The sequence below is a fragment of the Cebidichthys violaceus genome, unplaced genomic scaffold (genome assembly GCF_023349555.1).
Source record: "Cebidichthys violaceus isolate CVI_PGR_0920_01 unplaced genomic scaffold, fCebVio1.0.p SCAF_51, whole genome shotgun sequence".
Taxonomy (NCBI): Eukaryota; Metazoa; Chordata; class Actinopteri; order Perciformes; family Stichaeidae; genus Cebidichthys; species Cebidichthys violaceus.
In genome coordinates, this window is record NW_027176717.1 from 1,824,265 (window position 1) to 1,846,047 (window position 21,783).

General features: G+C 41.3%; 1 protein-coding gene across 6 annotated transcripts in view; it reads left to right on the forward strand.

Annotated features, from left to right (window-relative positions):
• The window catches only part of cacna1c (calcium channel, voltage-dependent, L type, alpha 1C subunit), a 242,937-nt gene that overhangs the window by 219,662 nt on the left and 1,492 nt on the right, over positions 1–21,783 (forward strand). For 2 of the 6 annotated variants that reach the window (XM_068731363.1, XM_068731362.1), the window contains 19 exons: positions 1,284–1,367; positions 7,516–7,602; positions 9,919–10,056; positions 11,465–11,530; positions 11,877–11,968; positions 13,252–13,414; positions 13,780–13,907; positions 14,011–14,107; positions 14,556–14,658; positions 15,243–15,344; positions 15,563–15,690; positions 15,940–16,080; positions 16,983–17,347; positions 17,601–17,627; positions 20,427–20,555; positions 20,661–20,791; positions 20,925–21,022; positions 21,399–21,495; positions 21,656–21,764. In XM_068731363.1, the coding sequence (XP_068587464.1) occupies positions 1,284–1,367; positions 7,516–7,602; positions 9,919–10,056; positions 11,465–11,530; positions 11,877–11,968; positions 13,252–13,414; positions 13,780–13,907; positions 14,011–14,107; positions 14,556–14,658; positions 15,243–15,344; positions 15,563–15,690; positions 15,940–16,080; positions 16,983–17,347; positions 17,601–17,627; positions 20,427–20,555; positions 20,661–20,791; positions 20,925–21,022; positions 21,399–21,495; positions 21,656–21,764 (2,285 nt within the window). Of the gene's footprint in view, positions 1–1,283; positions 1,368–2,223; positions 2,308–7,515; positions 7,702–9,918; positions 10,057–11,464; positions 11,531–11,876; positions 11,969–13,251; positions 13,415–13,779; positions 13,908–14,010; positions 14,108–14,555; positions 14,659–15,242; positions 15,345–15,562; positions 15,691–15,939; positions 16,081–16,982; positions 17,348–17,600; positions 17,628–20,426; positions 20,556–20,660; positions 20,792–20,924; positions 21,023–21,398; positions 21,496–21,655; positions 21,765–21,783 lie in introns of all 6 variants that reach the window. The other 4 variants (XM_068731360.1, XM_068731361.1, XM_068731366.1 and 1 more) reach the window with 4 other exon arrangements.

Consider the following 21,783-nt stretch of genomic DNA (forward strand, 5'->3'; position numbering starts at 1 on the left):
GTCTAAATAAGTTTGTCAAATCAATTTAATGCTAAGTTCTGTTCATGTTTAACCCTGGTTTGACATTAATATGCTTAATAATAATAATACATTTTATTTGTATCGCACTTGACATTTTTTTTTTTTAAATCTCAAAGTGCTACAGGCTAAAACAGGGCAGAATAAAATCACAGAAAAAGACACAGTAAAAAGAATCACATGGCTAAACAGAAAAGGCCTTCTTAAAGGTGCTTACACCTGACAACTTAATTTAAACCTCTATAGAGTCTAGAAATAGTTTGTAATATCTGCATAACCTTTTATGATGATCCCTTCACTCTTGATGTCAGATGATGAAGCTTAAAATTGATCAGTGAGATTAGCCTTCATTTAGAATCTCTCTGCAGCCGTCAATTTACCTGCAACAATTGAGTGGTATCTGTTTGTGCATACCTAATTGTTTTTTTGGGGAAGTTATACAGTTATTCTGTTGGTGAACCGCAGTATATAGTCAGTATATAGTCAGTGTAAAATGTAGAAGCCTCTCATTATCCAGACAGTGGTCATTCTAATTCCCCTGCTCCAACTTCCAACCGTCTTTAGCCATGCAATAACTAACCTGGTGACATCATTAGCCTTCCTAGCCCACAGTTTTAGAAAAAATCTGAATGTGCTATGGGAAAACAATCAGCCCTGAATCTGAATGTAATTTGCTTTACAGTATTTGGAAATGTTTCTGAAAAGGCCATGCGTTTCCAAATGACCCTTGTTAGATCTTGTCTGCATCTCCGAATTCAACTCTAATGAAGCTGTGTGTCTACATCAGAACATAACAAAACCCTTCTAAGCTCCTTTTACAGTACATCAAATATATTTTTATTTTACCACCCTAAATAATAATACTGTTTTGGCCTAAAGCTATGTGGATGTTTTTCATAAATACTCACTTTGTACCGCTAATGATGATGAATTGCTCTCAATAAATTAAACAAACAAAGTGGGCTTTCAGTATAATCACTGCCACAGCATTGCCGACATAGATAACTGCCATCTAACGCGCCACACCAGGGCAGGAAATTCAGCTGCACTTGATGAACAGATAGTGCTAAGGAAACACGTTGATTCTGTTCATTAGAATGAAAATGTGTCCTTTTCCTCAGTGTACTGTATAACCTCATACCACCTTAATAGGGCTGCGAAGTGGCAGCAGATGTTGTTTTCCTTCTAACCTACCTTTCTTACCCTCCTCCTCCTCCTCCTCCTCCTCCTCCTCCTCCTCCTCCTGCTCACCTCATCCTGTGTAGGGGTACTTTAGTGATCCCTGGAATGTGTTTGATTTCCTCATCGTAATTGGCAGCATAATAGACGTCATTCTCAGTGAGATCAACGTAAGTACGATGCCCACTCTCGCTCTCCTTGTCGCTCCCTCTTTCTCTCTGTCTTGTGCCCTCTTGCTTCTTCTGAATCTTTCATTTCCTGCCACTCTCCTCTCCTTTGTGGCTATTCTGTGTTGTGTTGTCCTGTCTTTTCTCTTCGTCTCTCTTCCCTTTTTCTCTGCCTCTTCTTTTCTCTTCTTCCTTCTTCTCCTTCTCTCCCTCCATCTTTAACTCCAAGATGGCCGCTGCTACTCAGGGGACCCCTAACCACAAGGGTGCCTGAGCAAGAACAAGCTTCTTCCTGGGTATCTTAAAAAGTAGAGAGAACAGAGGCCGGGTTTAGCATTGAACACTAAGGGTTCCTGCCTTGCGTGCTCCTTCCTTATTCCTTACAGTATCTCAGATGTTGTCGGGTTCTTAATTTTTTGTCCACTTCATATGAGACTGTGACATGTCCTCAGGTTTTAATTCCCTCACTAACTGAACTAACTCACTGACCAATCACAAACAGACTTACACATCATTTTTTTAACTACAGCAACAGGGGCATTTTTTTGTTGTGATTTTGTTGCAATTTGTTCTGTACTGTTCCTGTTGTTGACATTTTCCTCATGGACAAGCATGACCGATCGCCGCTGCTCTTCCTGCTGTCCATCTCTTTTAGACTGCCCCTTCTTTTATTTTTTTGCCGTTGAATTTTGTTGATTCTTTCCCTCTGTCCTACTAAAAAACTCCAATGCTCATGTATATAATGTTTTTATCTTATTTTTCTCCTCTCTCCTTTAATTTCCGTTGTTTCCATTTTTTAAATGTCTTATGTTCTGTCCTTTTCTTCTGTTGTTTTTCTGTTCTTTCCACCCCTACGCAGCATTATTTTGTTGATGCATGGAACACATTTGATGCCTTGATAGTTGTGGGTAGCATTGTTGACATAGCGATCACTGAGGTTAACGTAAGTAGTCCAACTCCTTCCCTCCCTTCCTGCCTGCCTGCTCTGCCATTCCCACACACACAAACAGACAGAGTGCCGATACCCATCTCGCATGCTTTCAAATGATTAGGAGACTTCAGCTGCACCACATTTGGACTTCAGAGATGGCTGAATCAGTCTGGCAGAGAAAACAGCCAGATGTAGTGCAATCAGAACAGAGCGTTTAATCATGTGAAATACTGAACAGTTATGCTTTGAGCCTCGACATCTAAATACCTTTTGATGTCGAGTTATGATTAATATGTTGGCTGTTAGGGAACTAACATTGTCATTTGTATTTTGTTAAACTGTAATGTTAATAACAATGGATGCTTTAAAACAACATGTTTCACAACTTGTTGTCGATGATCTCACCCTTCCAATTCCTGCGCTTTGATCTTCTGCAGTGTAATGAGGCTGACGTTAAATTTTTATTCTCTTAGTTCCAGTATTTCGTATAGGTTTTCTAATATTTGAAACTGCTTCAGATAGGTATTCATGCCTCGGTCTGCTGAGCATCAAAAACTATTGCACTTGCCAATAGAACCTATTGCTTTCCCTCAGCACTTTTTGGTTTGCGCTCCTATTTATTTGATCTTTTATCATTGCCACAGGGGATAGTGTCCATTCCCCTGGCATGATGGACACTGTATAGCATGGCAGATGTAAAAGTGGCATATCCAGGCCTGATGCTGTATATAATGTTTGCTGAAAAGATCCACATTTCTGGAATGAATACGGATTATTGAACAATGGTGATTTGACCTTAGGGTCGTGAAACGCTCTCAGTTCATAAATCACCAGAAAAACTTTAAATTCAAATGAGAAAAATACAAGTTGCAGTTTGTTTTTTTTGTCCAACAATAGTAATGTGCAGACATGGGGAACAATTTGATCTATAAATGGATTTACTTGGGACCCATGAAATTTATGTAAATGTATGTATGAATTCATTTATTATCGACGTGGAGGCCCTATGGTCAACAGTGGGGCTGAATAAGAATGAATACCCCAAACACAAGTCAAATGTTGAGTGTCTATCGTATTTACACTTCAGGGATAATTGGTGTTTTATTCATGTGATATTCAAAGTGCTCTTTGGCAGGAGAATAGGCTGAGGACCATGCAAACTGCAGAGTGGGTCTGGACAGAACTACTTTTAATTTAGCATTAGAAGAGGCCAAGTTTAGCTGTGTGAGCTGATGCTATGACCAGTCCGAAATGTCACATGAAAAAAGATTCTTTAGACTTTAAAGGTCTTTTTTGTGGGAGAGTATCAGTCATTTCCATTTGATGCTTCGACTTCTGTCTGCCAAACATCTTGTGGGACTAAAATCAGCTCAAGCGGCAGCTCTCTGAGAGTAACTTTGATATACGTTGTATATTTGTTTCAGCTTATGAAGACACGTACACCAGCCTTGCTTGGTTTCTACAAAGCAATAAACACATACAGCCTCTCATCTCTTCTAAATGCTGTACTTAATGTAATTACTGTGCCAGTGCTGAAAAAGATTGATCCATTAAAGAATTAGTTTTACATTTTGGGAAATACACTGTATTTCCCAAAAACAAGATGAGAAGATCAACACTTGCTTACTCTCAGCAAGGAAAATTAGCGCGTTTCGTAAAATGTTCCTTTTAAAGAAAACTATTTAAATTCTCAGGTTAGACTGAGACAGTTTCTGATTATGCCACGTCAATTATAGATGCATTTCTCCTACATGGGGATGCACATTAATTAGAGGTTTGCCTAAACTGCTCTCACACCCTCAGTCTGCTGGTTTGAGTTACAGAAAAGATATGCACACATGCTCACCGGTATTTTCCCCCATGGTGGAATGCAGTGTGTTTCACCTCAGACGGCACTGGTCAGGCATACAAATAAGGTTCGTGTTTCCCAAGGGTGTATGAGCTTGGCTGTTGTTTTCGGGCCTTTAGAAAGGGAATCCATTTTTCCCCACGAGAGGCTGACAAAGCTGCTTAGAAACCACAGCGGCTCATTTAAAAACTGTACTCTGATAGTTTCATTCAATTATTCTGTCTAGTTATTACATGATTGTTGTGTCAGGGGAGTGAGGCGGTGATAGAGGAGTGTATAAATGTATTCATAGACACTTAACAGAGACATTTGGGAAGTGACAGTATACAACCACTGATCGATCAGCCACCTTTTATTCTGAGGTTCAATGGGCCAGAGATATACATCTTTGTCATCAATACAAGTCACTGATGCTGCACTTGACGCTTTGGTTTGGATATTGCCTTTGATTTGGTTTGATTGATTTTGTTGATTGGTTTGCTTTTCTTCCTGAATGTTTCATTAGTATCCTCTCTCACCCCTAACCTAAAGGCATGGCCCAAGTCTTTCTTTTTCTTCTTCTCTGGTGGCTTTTAATGATTTGGGTGATGAGATGCCCAAGCTACCTTTTCTATTTGTCTTTTTTAAGAAACCCTCCGCACTTCAATCCTGTGAGAACTTGTCTGTTTTTGATCTGGGACCCCGTCACTGAGACATTTTAGATTTTAGCCTGCTACTGCACTTATCCAGGCGATAAAGCACAGGTGAATGCTTTTTAACGTACTGAGCAATGCAATTAGAAACTAATAGTAGCAGCTTGCTAATGGCTACCTCTCTGTCATTGCATTCCTAAGTACACAGTGAGGTGCAGTAACAGGCCAGCTTTTAAAATGTTATCACCTTAAGTAAATATAAAATGGCTAAAATCTCTCGTTTGAGTGCACCCACTTTGCTGCTCTGTTGGGTGCTTGCTGACTTAGATTAGCTGCACTTTTTGTGGTCATCGAATCAGAATACTTTCTTAATCCTTGGGTCTCTAATTCTCCCCAGCAACCTGCGGGTGCTTCTTAAATCCTGTCTCTTTTCTTTTACTTTTTTGTTTTGAGTAGAAGTAGTGTGAACAGATTTGTAGTGGTTTGCTCTGAGCGGTGTCTTGCAGACGATGCCAGTATGGACTGCATCTATTTCTTTCTCTGTTCGGAATGCCTCCTCTTCTCCATCTCTCTCCTTCTCTTTCTGAGCTTTTTCAGTTCACTTAACTCTTCTTTTATGGATGTTTATCTCTCTCTTTCTCTGTCTTCTTTCTCGTTGGTTTGCGGTGCTGCTTGCTCACCTGAAATGCAAGCTGGGTAACACGGGTCTCTCATACTTTTCATATATCCTCAGAGATTATCTGATGTATGTATGTGTATGTATGTATGTATGTATGTATGTATATATATATATATATATATATTTATATATATATTTATATATATATACATACATACACAAGTTAGTGTTGTTTTTCTAATAAGAAAATAAAAATGCAGTTTTGTGTTTCAGTATTACAACTTAAAATGTATGAGTCAAACCCGAACCTCAATTCGAGGGTAACAATGTTCTCAAGAGACCCGTTTTACCTTTTGAACTGACTGAACTGATGCAATTGTTGCTTGAAAACACAACATGCAATGTGAGAAAACGGCTCACGGTCATTTTAAATGAGCTCATAAATCCGAGCAGCTGAAACTACAGTTACTCACATCACTGTAGTTCAGCCTGAAAGGACTTTGATTGTTTTATTTGGTTAAATTTAAAACCCATGTCCAAATCCTTGAAGTCCATGGTAGACTCTGTAATTTGCTTTGTGTCACTTCATAATAAGAAATATGATAACAAGGAATGATTTTAGTTTAATCTTATGTGGTTCACAGCTTCGATTTCACGTAGAAAGTGAAGCAGATTTTAGTTATGCTTAAATTGACTCATCTGGTCTTTTTTTCATTCACACACATACACACAGACAAACACACACATTCTCCAATATTTCAGTATTTATTTAGTCTGTACTTAGTGTGTATCCGTGTCATCATCCCTTCCTTTCTCCGTCCTTCCTTCCTTCCTCCCCATCTTTCCAACTCATCCTTGACTTCCCTTTATCCATCACTCTTCCTTCCCTTCCTTCCTAGTTGTCCTCCCTCCCAACTTTCCTTCCTTTCACACCATAATGCCTCAGCTCTTCTCCTTAGACATGTACACACACACACAAACACATCAACCATGTATCCCTCCCCAAAGAGTTTGTTAGTTTATAAGCATCTTGACAAAATATAGTAACCTATTCCTGTGTGTACATCATTAATGTGTGTATTCATACATTTGTGTGTATGGCTCTGTTAAAATTCCTTTAATTTCTTCATTATGTGGTAAGGTATTTTAACTGGACCAACACCAAAGAGTAAACAGCTCCTGAGTCATAGATTCAACTAGAAGTTAATCTATCACCCCAGTGATGTAAAATGTTGTAATACCAGAGAGAACCAGTGGGTGTCTCCTTACAATATGTTATCTTTGTGCTTCTCAATGTTATTTAAATACTAGTGGCTTCCAATTTCCAAAAGCATCTAAAATCACCTTTGTCTGACTGAGATGACCTTGGCTTCAACCTTTTTTACTGTGGTATTCTGATGCGTCTTTGACCTAAAAGTAGGTTCAAGTTCTAATTTCACTTGGATCTTTGCTATTTTCAGGTCAGAGAAATGCTTGAATAACACACAGTCGAAGGAGGCATTGCCCTTTAATGCCATGATGCATTTGGTAAATGTAGCCTGAGTCAAGCTAAAGCTTCAACCACTGTTACTGTACTTTAGCTTTAGCTGGCAGAAAGAAAAACAGATAGCTACAGAGGCGCGCCTTCTATCGGCCATCATGCACACAAGCACATGGGCTCACGTACACCCTCAGCTCTTTCCCCCTTTGCAGCTGCCCCAGACAATCCTTCATTATTTTGGCCCTCAATGCGTTGGACGGCAATTTCAGCAATAGTTTAAAGTTGGCACATGTTTTAATCTTCTAGTACTGTGATTCCGCCTGACGTGTCCCTCACAGAGGATGGGTTCAGTCTCCATATGTAGTAATATCTTGCAGAATTCTCTCTTCTGGCCCAGATGATATATATATATATATATATATATATATATATATATATATATATACTTTTTTAAAACCTTTTCACCATGTGAGGGTTGATCAGAGACTGGATCCTCAGTAGCCTGGCGGTTATTGTGAAATTCTTACTACTTTTCACATAATAACACTAAAAGACACACATACTGCACACACACACACACACACACCAAGACACACCAAGGCGCTGCTCTGGTGCTGATCTTTGTTGCCTTTCCTTAAAGCCAGCTGACTCCTCCTCGTCCTCGTCCTCCTCCTCTTCGCCCTCCTCCTCCTCTTCTTCCTCTCACCCCCCTGTGGTAAGGCCAATGGTACGCTCCGACGGTAACCTCGTCCGCCTCCCTACCTCCTCCTCCACCATCCCTCCATCCCTCCATTCTTCCATCCCTCCTTCTGCTACGCCAACCATGGTATGATCCAGAACTTTTGGCTTTTCCTTCGTCCTGTTGTCTCTCCTCTGTCGCTGCCGCTGTCATCTTCTGCAGCATGTCCAGAGTTTATGTAGCTGTTGTTTCACATGTTTCTATATATACATATATGTGTGTATGGTGAAGGACACTGTTTGTGCAGGCCTAGTATAACTGGAGTCTTGTGACATTCCCTGAGTGACTATTGTTGTTGCCATGGTGCCCGCTGCCCCCACCTCCCCCATGGCTTGCAATTTGCCCCCCCTTCCCTTATGGGTGTGGTATCTTTAGTGCTTCGTCATGAGTGCAAGCCATCATGGTCACGCTACCACGCTGTCTCTTTCTTTCACTCTTCTCCACTGGCCTGCTGTCTGTCTTATCTATCTGTGAATCTGTCCATTTGTTTGGATGTCTCTGAATAATTCAAACTATTCTTCATATTCAGACTCACTCTCTCTCTCTCGCTCTGTTACACTTACTGTTACTGTACCTCTCCCTCTCACTGCCCCACTCTGTTAATGGTGCAATGGTCCCCATTGTGGTCCAGTTGTGGTATTACTTGCATTACAGAATTTTGACTTACACTCCTCAGAAGGATTTGCCATTTTCGGCGTATCTGTCGGTGGAGTTTGGGACAAGGCATGTCTTGGGTTACTTTTCAACATACCTGCCTCCCCAGAAAAATGTGACGTCTCCCCTTATAAAGCACCAAAAGTGCTCCCAGTTATCCCCGAAATATATAATAATGCAATTTTACAATCTTTGATTTCTATAGAACATTCTCTCAGCACAGCTCTTGAAAAGTAATATATGACATCTGTTATCCCAAACTTGCAGTGAGATGTGTAGAGAATGGCTAGTTCTTTTTAGGAGCTCACTGTGTTTTCTCTTTGGGATTAACATAAAGAATTGATGGCTTCTTGGAAAAAACACAAATGGCATCAAACATCATAGAGGTCAGGTAGGAATATCTTGTGTTTATGTATCAAAGCAAAGGCAGATGTAGCACAAAACTGCATCGTTACGGTAGAAGTGCTGTATTTCTGTGTGGTCAGGTTTATTTTATGCATACTGCTGTGTAGTTAGGTTTGATTGAGTAATTGTTACAGCCGTCGGTTGCTGATGATTTGTTGGTAGTTGTGTGAACGTTATCTCTGGCTTCACCCTGCTGTTTGGAGTATCATTTGAATATTATAGTGGGTCCTTAGTTGATGTATTAACTGCATAATGCTTTACACAAATCCTGATGTTGCCTTTGTTGTTTCTGCCTTTTTGTCTGTGAGAATGAGCAGCAGCAGCATGAATAACTAAATCCGTATTAGAACAGCACTCAGCGAGATGGCTAAATATTTCATCATGGAGTTGTTTCCTGTGGATGAGTTTGGGACAATAGACAGTTAGAAAGCTAGAGTGCCCCTCAAGCTTAGACTTCAGAGCTTAACTAAGAAATATTTTGAATAAACTGCAACTTTTCAAAATAAAACAAAAAATGGATAGGTTCTGCAAATAAAATGATTGCATGGGTAAAAGAAGATCATAGTGAACTAAAAGTTAAGATGACAACATTAACTACCCATGAACATATTCTCTTTAACCTGGCAGTGGCTGCATTGGGTATTAACATCTTCATTCTTTGGACTGTTTCTCTCGGTGGCCAGTTGCTCCAGATAAACAATTAGTTTTTAGTTTTGCTGGTTCAGCAAAGTGCCTTTAAAGACTGCAGAATAACTTTGACTTTTCTTGTTGCACAGTTGGACGTATCTATTCCATAAAGAGAGGTACAAGCAGGTGTATTTAGGAAGCTGATAGATGTGAATCTCTTTGTTGCCATTTGATTTTTCCATGAAGCCAGAAAAGTGAGCATGATTGCCCGATTCTCTCCCAAATCTCTTTTGTCAGTTGATTTTGATGGGATTTTGTAGGACGCAGATTTCCATTTATTAACTCAGTGTGTATGTGTGTTTGTGTGTGTGTGTGTGTGTGTGTGTGTTTGCGTGTGTGTTATACATATTTACATCCACCTATACATGTGGGTGGGAATATGTATATGAATGTTACTTGTATGTCTTTATTTCTGCATATGTTTTTGTGTGTACGTTTGTATGTTCATCTTTACCTGTGTGTATGTGTGTGCGTGTGTTTCCCTCCCTTACCTATCTGCATGTGTTCCCATGCGTCCTGTGTTTTTTCTAAAAAAAAAACACCAAACCCCACCAAAAGGGACTGCAGAACTCTGAAGAGAACGCCAGGATCTCCATCACCTTCTTCCGGCTGTTCCGCGTGATGAGGCTGGTGAAGCTGCTGTCTCGCGGGGAAGGGATTCGGACCCTGCTGTGGACCTTCATCAAATCCTTCCAAGTGAGGGGAGAACCGGACACAACATGCTAGAGCAGGGGGTTGGGTTTACACAGGACTGAATGATGCAGCAAAAGTGGAGCTTTAACCCTAATGTGAACCAAATTGGAGCCTTTCTCTGAGGCTATCGCACTATTTTAACTACATTTCAGAGTTTATAGCTGATTTTGTGATCCAGTCTTGGCATAGTGTGTCAACAAGGTGATTATCTAATTTAATGTTATTAATACTGTTGTAAAATCAGATCTGAGTCACATAGGGCTAAACATATCCTTGTTCTTGTGTAAATCCGGCCTGGTGGAGTCTCACAAGCCGCCTCTCCTTTCCTTGCCTCCTCCCTCCTCGTCTCCGCCTCCTATTTTTTGCAAAAAAATCACAAGGGTGGGACGTCGGGACAGTTTAGTCTAGATGGGAAAGGAGGAAAAGAAAGAGGGATGGTGTGAGGTAACGGAGAGGAGGTTTAGGAGTCTTGTTGCAGAGGCAGGGAGGGCTGTAGGGACATGAAGCTGGGAAACAGCCAGGAACTTAAGAACCTTAACCAGCAATCTATTTTCTTCGCTCTCCTACCCATCTCTTCTTCCTCCACTTCTTCTTCTACTCCCTTTTCCCCCCAAACACCCTACTACTAACAACTGAAAGCTCCCCATTCCCTCTAGGCGGGTTAAGCAGTAGTTAAGTTTAACGAAGCACTCCACCAAAAAATGAAATCATTTGATAGAGAGTTATGGGGGAAATGAAAATAATCTGTTCTCTCTTGTGTCAGTTGAGCCGGGCCACTTCATGTCATTGAAATTCAAAACATTGGTGATACAACAAAAACCATACTCGTGTGGTCATGAATATATTACTGCACTGAACACAATTAAGCTTTCTGTAGTCGTATCATTATTTAATTATCAGTGGGTTACATATTGACACATCATCAAACTTTTACAGGTTCATTTAGTCATCATGGTTTGGCCCTGCCCTCCCAGTCACAGGGATAATGTTAGCCAGGAGCTCAGTTCCTCCACACTGAATATAGAAGACGTACCTGTTCTGGTCATGTTTGGTTCATGTACAATACGTTGGGACTGGTCTCCTGGCTAAACTCAGAGAGCAGTTTGTATTTTACTGAGGTTTTTCACTTCGAAGTCAGATGATTTGTCCTGGATTGTTTTGGTGTTGTGCCACACGGGGCTGCAGATCAGTTCACTTTCACTTCATAAAGTCACTTTTTTTTTTTTATCGCAACTGCTAATTTGAAAAATAAAGAAATACATGTGAAATCTATCAACCCTTTTTAACAAGAATTTCCTAAATCAGTTGTAGACTAATTGGATGTGTTAGAATGTAATGGAAGTGAATGGACTACAGCCTGCATGAAAATACTGTCAACAACTTGTTACTAAAGTGTCTCTCTCCTCTTTAGGCTCTGCCCTACGTAGCTCTGCTTATAGTGATGCTATTCTTCATATACGCTGTCATCGGCATGCAGGTAAGCTGTTGTCTTGTCCCCTTGTTTCCCTCCCTCTGTTGTGTTTTTCTTCTCTCTCCTCCAGCTGGCCTCCATCCTGTGTCTGTCCTCCTGGAGTCTTGTCATCCAGAGTTCCTTTTTTCGGTCACGTCGTTCCTCTCTTCTCCACTTCTCTTCCGCCTCTAGCTGTCGCTAGTCTATGTCTCTCCTCTTCCTCTCGTCTGTCCTTTTGTGTCGATTGTACCAATGATGATGAGAGGGACAGCGGCCTCTAATTGTGATTGTCCCAGAGATCAATCACTTCCTCCTGTCAATGCTGACGTCATATCCTGTGTGCTGTGACTACTTCCTTCCCCCTCCTGTGCAGATGTTTGGTAAAATAGCTCTGCGGGACCACACGCAGATCAACAGAAACAACAATTTCCAGACGTTCCCTCAGGCAGTGCTGCTGCTCTTCAGGTGAGGAAGATGACTACGCTCCTCATCTTTTGTCCCTTTGCCTCTTCTTGTACTCCCTCATCTTCCTCACACTTCTCTCAATATCTACACTTTTCTTAATTGTTTCAAAGTCAATGTCATCTCTTCTTTCGACATTGTCCTTCAGCTCTTCTTCTACCTTCATCATTACTTCCTGTAATGTTAGATCAACGACAGTAACTTTTCCTTTTCCTTTTTGCTCTCCTATATTTGTTCTCTTCCTTTTACTCTGAAAAGCCTTTATGTTTTCATTAGAAGCTGCCACTGCCATTTTATGACAGCAGCTGGTTTATTAAATGCCAGGATATCTGTAAATGTCAAGCTGTAAATTCAGCCGACTCTGCGACTTGACTCCGCACAAGAGCCAATGTGGGATCATGTTTTGTCAGTTTGTACAGTGAGAAGAGAAGTCACCATGCCAAGAGTTAAAAAATTCCAGTTGAAAACATGTAGCAGCGATCACTATGATCACAAAAGAGCTGACATAGACTCACCAGTTACTTAGTAGCTTTAACAGCTCTCTGTCCAGCTCTCGGTCCTGTGTGGTTGAGGGTAAGATTCCATGCAGGGGTAAAAAAGAAAAAACACAGAAACTGAAAGGATAGATCAGATATGACAAAGTATTGTATGGTTTGGCAGCAATTCTATTATTTCTGTGAGCATTATAAAATCATACAGAGTATCTATTCTATTCGTTCGCATTCTATGTCCTGATCCCTTCATGGAATGAATCATAGCAATGGGCTTCCATTCAGAGAAGGCAGGGTGCTTGGATACTTCAATCTGCGATGTACAGTACTTGATAATTAATAGTAAACTGCAGCATTAGAAAGCGCAATAGTTCTGAAGTATTCAGAATGAAAGGCGGTTGTACTTTGGACAATATGAAATATCATGTCTTTGCTGTTGTTCTGTAAATTTAGATATCAGAACATGATTGTTTTTTGCTCTTTACGGTGAATCTAACACTTGTGCGTATGTGTTTGTGTTTGTGTGTCTGCCTCTCTCTGTGTTTGTTACTGTGTGTGTGTTTTCTATATGCTTGTATGCCCGTATGCATACGCGCACACATCCGTGTGTCTGTATGTGTGCGTTGATGCATAAATGCACATGTGACTCCATGCTGGTGCATGGTTGCACACATGCACATGTCTATGCATGTACGTGTACTTCTAATGTATTTGATTCATATCTTTGCATGCGTATCTGCGTCAACATGTGTGCATATTTGTGTGTGTGTGTGTGCATGCATGTCTATCTATCAGATGTGCAACAGGTGAGGCATGGCAGGAGATCATGCTGGCTTGCTCGCCCAATCGACCGTGTGAGAAAGGATCAACCAATGAGAGCAACCTGGCCCACGAGGACTGTGGCAGCCAGTTTGCCATCATTTACTTTGTCAGCTTCTACATGCTCTGTGCCTTTCTGGTGAGTGCAGTGAGAAAGGGAAACTAATTATTTAAACAGACAGTATTTGACACGGTATGTATACTGGAATCAATTACAGTTAGGGAAGGTGGAAAAACAGACACTTATCAAATAGTTCATAGATCTGTAAATACGAACAGCCAGGAGGTGGTTAGCTTAAAAATCGAATGCTGGGGTTCTATTTGGCATTCCCATATTGTTGAACCATTCCTTTACAAGATAACTTTTAAAGTTACATTTTACATAAAATGTTACATTCAATGGATTTTAGAGTGATTCACTACATGCTGTTATGTGGTTATAATTTCAAACATTCACCTATATTTTGTTAATGTAGTGTCTAACTGATTCCTGATTACCTCCAGATCATCAACCTGTTTGTGGCCGTCATCATGGACAACTTTGACTACCTGACACGTGATTGGTCAATCCTGGGGCCGCACCATCTTGACGAATTCAAGAGGATCTGGGCTGAATATGACCCAGAGGCTAAGTAAGTTTACAGAGAATTAACACATATCGACCAACTAATTCATCATTCGTATGCAGAGATTGCATAGAGAGTTTCTATAATGTGACCTATGCGCTGTTACCAGAGGGAGAATAAAGCACCTGGATGTGGTGACTCTGCTGCGAAGAATCCAGCCTCCACTCGGCTTTGGAAAGCTCTGTCCACACAGAGTAGCCTGCAAGGTAAACATGCTCGCTAACACTCGGCCCCGAACATGGTGTAAAGGCTGCAGGAAATGTACAACACATTTGATCAGGCTTTAGAAATTAGGTAATCAGAATTCATTCTGCTACTATTTTGGGGTGGAATTAAAACCACTCTATTTGCCAGGTGTGAGCAATATTAATACATCTGTGGTACCATTGTGATGACACATTGACAGCTCATAACACCTTCCACAGTGACTCAAATGGCACATTGACAACAGATCGTACAGAGAAAATATTTTAGATATTTAGACATTCACGTCTCTCTAGAGGAACATTAATAGTGACCATAGTGTCAAACCACTGTCTGCTTATTTTCAACAAATTTGAGTCTGCTGCCAATGGATGCTGGCAGTTCGCACAGGAAATGTACCTGTATATTTAAAACTTTGCCTGATCAAACTAAATGTTCCCTCTCATGCAGCGTCTGGTGTCGATGAACATGCCTCTGAACAGCGATGGAACAGTGATGTTCAACGCCACGCTGTTTGCCCTGGTCAGAACCGCACTCAGGATCAAGACGGACGGTAACAGTCACACACTTGAATGCACTTGCACAGGCAAAAGATACACACATACACAAAGCTGGGCACATTGGCATATATGAATATGTAGTGCATAAGATGAAAATTCAATTTATTTCCATCTTGCCAGGTGTTGTTGTTTTCCTTTTTTCTGCTCAGGGAAGTTACATAGTTATTCACCTGGAAGCTGCCCAGTACAACCTCAGTCTGATCTATTGGCATAGTAGCAGCTTTACATGAGCAGGTGGGGTTAAGAGCCTTGCTCAGTGGTGGTAATGAGGGAGGCACAAGTCCAGTTTTTTTTACTTCCTCACCAGATTTACACACTGTCCTAATCCCAACAACACTTCTGGCATTACATATCAGTCTGCTTCATCAGCCTCATGGATTCATCAATACACAGCACGGTTAGGCTCCTGATATTTATGGTCGAGGCCATAGATTCTAACTCTGCTGCTAGGGGATGTAGAGGGGGGATGGCAGGTTGACAAGGGGAATGCATTTAGTTCATTTTGCGAACAAGGGGGATGGCATCCGCCCTCAAATCGCCTACTGACGATATTTATACTGTTTGTGTGTGTGTGCAGGAAACCTGGAGCAGGCCAATGAGGAACTGAGGGCGATAGTGAAGAAGATCTGGAAGAGAACCAGCATGAAGCTGTTGGATCAAGTAGTGCCCCCTGCTGGAGGTTTGTATACTCTGCAATGCAATTTCATACTTTGCAATCTAGTTCAATCATATCTTAACAGTAAACACACATATAGAAAAGGTAAACACTTAATAATCATTACACTCAATTTTAAAATTCTTGTTTTACTTTGACCAAAACCACGGCAACATCACTTGCAACTGCATTTCTGACAAATAATGTGAGGCATTATTTTGCAATATCACTATTTCTTGCAGATGATGAGGTAACAGTTGGGAAGTTCTACGCTACCTTCCTCATCCAGGAATATTTTCGCAAGTTTAAGAAGAGGAAAGAACAAGGACTGGTGGCCAAAGTGGCCCCCAAAACTGCCCTTTCTCTGCAGGTACACAAACATACAGAGGTTTTGTTTACCCGTGATCATAAATCTGTGTATATTTGTTGCATTGTCAGGAATCCCTTGATGGATCCCACAATGATAAAAGAAACATGTGGGACAATATAATGTACATCTTATAGGAGGCTTCTTGTTATGAATTAATTTTAGAAAGACAGAATTTTGTTTATGTGAGTACATATGCCTTGTTTCAGAATTTTGACATTCAATGTGTGTGTTTGGTCTGTCTGTGTGTAGGCGGGCCTGCGGACATTGCATGACATTGGTCCAGAGATTCGGAGGGCCATCTCTGGAGACCTGACGGTGGAGGAGGAGCTGGATAAAGGCCTGAAGGAGCCCATGTCGGCTGCATCCGAGGATGATATCTTCAGGGTAAAGGTTGGATACACACACCCTCACTCACTCTCCAGAGAGAGAGAGCGAGAAAGAGAGAGCGAGAAAGAGAGAGCGAGAAAGAGAGAGATCATCGGCGTCCAGCTTGAAGCCATATTATTGCTCCATGCACATGCACAGACATGCTTGCATGTGCTCAGAGGTTAAAAAAATACATTTAAAAAGCCTCATTTTCCACCACATAGCTTGGCTACCAATCGCTGCAGATATTGAACAACATTTTAATCATTGACCGAATATGCATTTTAGAAGGACATCTAGTGGCCGAAAATTGCTAAATAATAACAACAATTGAGCACTGTAACTGTAAGCCCCTGACAGAAACTACACACACACACACACACACACACACCTCTTCGCTGAAGGGTGAGTTATCAGCCTCCACTGTCAGTCATCGCCCCATTCATGCACTTTGTTTTGTTACTTTTACATACACTGCGTGACACAGATGGACTGAAATTAGTAGTTTTAAATATTTAATAATAAAGCAACTTTATTTAACTTAGTTATCAATAGAATCACACCACTTACTTTGACACCTAGCTGTTATTAAGCATTGTGAAGATCATAGACCAAGATTCATAAAATAATTCATTTGTTACAGATACATTTCTAAGTTGAGAATAACCTCCCCCCCTTTGGTTTGTGACACAAGGCCTTTGCTTTGCATTTCCACCTTGGCTGGGTAGAGCTTTGTTCCTGCTAGCAGTGAATGTGACGGTATTACTTCTGTCTGGGTGTTTGACTGGAGTAAGATTTAAAGTGAAATATTTTACTTAAACGTTATTTTAATTACCTGTCTTTTTCCACAGTTCTCATCTTCTTCTTCATCTTTCCTTTACTCTCTCCCTCTTCCTTCTCTCACTCTCTCTCCTCTCACCCCACAGCGTACGGGTGGGTTGTTCAGCAACCACGTCAACTACTACAACCAGAGCGATGGCCGCGCTTCCTTCCCACAGTCCTTCACTACCCAGCGTCCCTTGCACATCAGCCAGAAGGACTCCCCTTGCGAAGGCGAGAGTCCGTCCCACGAGAAGCTCATGGACTCGACCACTTTCACCCCTTCCTCTTACTCCTCATCAGGCTCCAATGCCAACATCAACAATGCCAACAACACTGGCATGGTCGGGGTGGTGTCCCAGGGCATCAGTCGATTCCCAAGCCCGTCCATAAGCACTGTGGACGGGCACACAGGACAGCCGCTTACCCCCATCCTGCTGCCAAGGTCCGCGTGGTGCTTTCCTCCAAAGAGGTGAGTGCAGTCTGCACAGCAGTAAATATCTGTTATTGAATTGGTGTTTCGGGGTTCCTTTCCTATTTTTTGTGGTTTTGAACTAAGGCAAGAATTATTAGTCTATCCCTTTCTCCGAACCAACATCACAGTTATTCAGCTAGCCTGTAAACATAATAACCAGCATGACATTTAAAAATGGTTCTTCTATTTCCTTCACTTTCTTTTTCCTTCCTCCTCTCTTTCCCTGTCTTTTGTCTCTGGTGCCAAGCAGGACGTGTTTTTATGACACCCTCATGCGGTATGTTGCCAGGGGACAGAGAGAGAAACTGTGTGTGTGTGTGTGTGTTGTGTTAGTCCCCTGACTGCGTGCAAAAAGGTTTCATAATGCTACATAAAATGGCATCGCTGTCAGAGTGCTATGGTGAGATTTGCTATGCACATAATGCTTTAGTTGCTATAGCAAAAGCCAGGCGCTATGCTGCTACTATAGAAACTGCTGCCAAAGCCATGGATAGACTGTTTGGTGCAACACGGCCAAATATTCCCTATCAAAGGCTCTTATTGCTACTGTTCTCTGCTAGTGTATGGCAGGTCTGGGTTAGACACAACGTATGCTCTTTGTCCTATATTCTGCTCTTTGTACTATGAACTTTGCTCTGGGAATTCTTGGTCCCCAGAGGATGATTCCTAATGATTTGGGTGATCCCTCACATTTTATTTAGCACCAAAATTGTACACAAGAAATATCAAAGTCTAAGGTGTGACAAGACCATGAGTATAATCCTTTTCCATTTTAGACACATGATAAGCTTTTCTCTCTGTTTCACGTAATCCAACTTTCAGATCTGCTCTATTAGCACCACCCTCAGGACAAACTTAACACCTTCAGCTATACTTAGCTTTACAGTTTTTTGCAATTGCTAAACACAAACCCTGCACACAAATACCAAAAACATAATACACAATATACAAAATATCTTACATCTCTTGCAAAAGCAAACACTCACTCAAAGCTATATAAACTCTTATAAAAACAACAGTACACACAAACATTAAATAAATATCACTTTCAACATGCAAACTTCACACTGATGTGCTAAGTATTATCTAGAGTCTTTGGCATTTTAATTTGTAGCATGCTGTAAATACAAACTATGAACACACATGCAATGGGGAAACAACCAAATCAGTTTATTCTCAATACTCATATACTTGTAACAATATCAGACACAATACTTTAACTGAAGATTACATGAACATAGTTACTGTATTGTACTGTGAACAACATACAGCAGAGTTTATTGCAATTATAGCCCTCTAACTCTTTCACACCAAAAAGCAAATCTGAATCCTATCAATAGTGTTCAAGCTTTGATTTTTAAGTGATCTGATTGGTTCCAGGTGTTTTCACAGGTGCATTCTGGGTGCTGGTGATGGATAATAGAGTGATATATTTAAATGGCAGTATTTAGCAAGCAACACTCAGGTTTTAGTTTTGAATCGTGTGTCTAAAGTAGATAATCATGTATAGTTATTTGCATAAAGTGTGTTTTACAATTTCAAACTTGTGAAGCCGAGTTATTGATTTCAGTAATTGTGCCACAAGTACCAGTTTTTGTGTCTTGGCAATTGCAAAAAAATATATTGGGAACCCTGTGAGAACAGCAAAGTTGTTCTCATGTTGGCCATTTATTCCTTCCTGAATAAACAGTGCAGCTTCTAGGCGTGACTAGCAGGGCCTCAGACTATTTATTTTCATTTGCTAAATGTTTTGATCCGAGAAGGTCAGCCTGTGAGACAGCCTGGTCATAGTTAATTAGAGAGGAGTTGAACTTATTCACTTTCCCTGTGATCAACAATTAAGTGCTCCATTACAAAACAAAGTACAGTATAACCTTTCTGGTGCACTTTCGCTTCGGATTTGTTTGATTTACCACCTGGGTGTTAACTTCCACCCAGCTACCAAGTGGAGTGAGCTTGATCAAACGGATCCACGACAGTCTTAGTCAGGTTTTATTAAATGCTGTTCTAACCCAGAGTTTGCTGTGGAGCAGCTTAAATCGCTGTGGATTAAAGGGACATCAAAACATTTAGAAATTCTATTTAGTTTTTCTTCACCAGGCAGTTCTTAGGTGAAGTGTATGTGCTGGTGCTTGAAAACACAAATCGCTATTTGTGTTTGTGGGTGTTCACAGTAAAGAATAATGGGTTCTGCGAACTGCAAGCTAAGTAATTTGTTATGACTCCTGTTTTTTATTAACAGATGGTTTTGGGGAGCTCACATGTTGTAGCACTTAAGCAAACTACCTGGTGAAGGAGAACATATTTAACTTTAAATGTCAGGATGTCTCCTTAAAGCTTAAGTCTGGAGTATGATGTGGACAGATAAGGGGGACACGACATCTGTGGAATACAAAGAGAACACAACATAATACAGAGTATGTGCAGGGTTTAGATAAAACACACAACCCTGAATTCAGAATTAAGACTTTCTTGTTTTTTCTCACATAATTGCATCAAGGTTAATGTAGGCATTGCCTCCACTTCTTAAAGAGATGAGTAGAAACAACGGCGTCTGATTCCAGGACTTTATTGGCCTTCATTTTAAATGATGAGGACAGCATAAAATACACCTGCTTAATTTCCCAGTAGGCTTACATTACAATACTGGTCTCCAAGTATTGACTAACATTATTAGCTGTTATGAGCCATTATCTTGTCTGTCCTAATCTTTGTTTTTTAAAGATGTCTGCACCTCAGTGGCGCTATCAGTTTGTCATATTCCACGTGTCGCCTTCGATGCTTTTTACCGTTAGTTGTAATTCCCACCTGCTTCTCCTCCTTTTCTTTCAAGCTTTCTCTTTTTCTTCTTCTCCTCCTTCCTCTTTCTCTTTCCTACATGCCTCAGTGGGTTTTTCAGTCTCCCCTTCCTAAGCTCCTCTCCGAGTTTGTTTTACTAATCAGCTGCTTCTTTTTTTCTGTGTTTATGTTCACATCTGTCTGCCTATTTGTCTACCTGTTGTTCCATCTGTGCTCTGGTTTGTTCATTTTGTCGGTTTGTTTGTTTTGGTCGTGTGTTTGTTTGTTTGTTTGGTAGCTCGGACTCAAGTGACAGCCGTCTGCCGATCATCCGAAGAGGCGAGGGGTCAACGGAGGAGACGTACGATGAGAGCTACGCCGACGACAGGGAGTACCACGAGGACGACCACTCGCTCTCCTCTGACATGTACTGCTGAAAACAGACGCACATCACTTTCGCCTCTAAATATTATTTATTTCGGGATGTGTCTTTTATAAAACTCTTCTTTGGGTGTCTGTGTGTTCTCATTAGGCTGGTGTATCATGATGAAACATGTAAGCAGTTGAATCCCATGGAGGAAGGAGAAGAGGTAGAAGACAGAAGAGGAGGAGGAGGAGGGTGGCAGTCTCCCAGGAGAGTCTTCCTCTGCCCCACCACTCTGGGTGAGTAGACGTCTATCCTAAAAACTGTTCTGAAGTATTGGTACAACTAGTCTACATACTAGAATACAATACCTGTTTGTATCTATACTGCACTCATTTTTACATGCTGTGTTTGCGTGTTTGTGTGTGTCAGCGCGGAGATCGTCTTTCCATCTGGAGTGTCTCAGGAGACAGGCGAGGCCAGACGTCTCCCAAAAGACGTCTGTACCGCTACACCTTGTACATCATCAGGTAGATGATAAAATAAACACAAACTCACACTTTGAGGGTTTAAATACACAATGTGAACTCCCCGCCGTGCTGTGTTCGGCAGACATAATCCTTCTTGCTCCTGTCTAAGGGGCCGTTCACATGCCGCAATTTTTATGCCCTCAAATCCATTGTTGTCAAAAGCGAGAGTGTCACCGTCGCGGTGCGCAGTCGTTCCCAATGGCTGCAACCCGATAAATTATGTACATGTTTTTTTGTTACTTAGTAACGGCAAGTACAACAGGTGCACAACCTCCCCAAGCACCTTGGATAAAAACATTTTAGGGGCAAGGTTTGTGTTTTCCACGCGTTTTTAGAGGCAACACGTTGAACGTCCCTCTGCTCTGTCCTCCTCCAGGCTCTGGCAGTCGCAGGGTTGAGTCCTCTGCTGAGACGGAGCCACTCACCTACCCTTTTCAGCCGGCTGTGCTCCACGCCTCCAGCCAGTCCCACAGGTATACTGCATCCTGTGCACACATCAAGCACAGTTCTACCTTTATTTAAAGAGGGAAAAAAGAATGAAATTTGAAGTGCATATTGTTGTCAAGTTGCAGCGTTGTCGTACTTGTTGAGAGGTTCCTTCTCCTGGTGGGTTATTCTCCTCTTTGTTTCTAGCCCATGGCAGTGATGCCTCCTATCAGCGAGTGCCCTCTCTGAGGCTAGAGGGCTCCACCTCCCATGAAAAGCTCAATACCAGCTTGCCCTCTGTCAACTGTGGGCCCTGGTAAGGCCAAGTGCCTTTC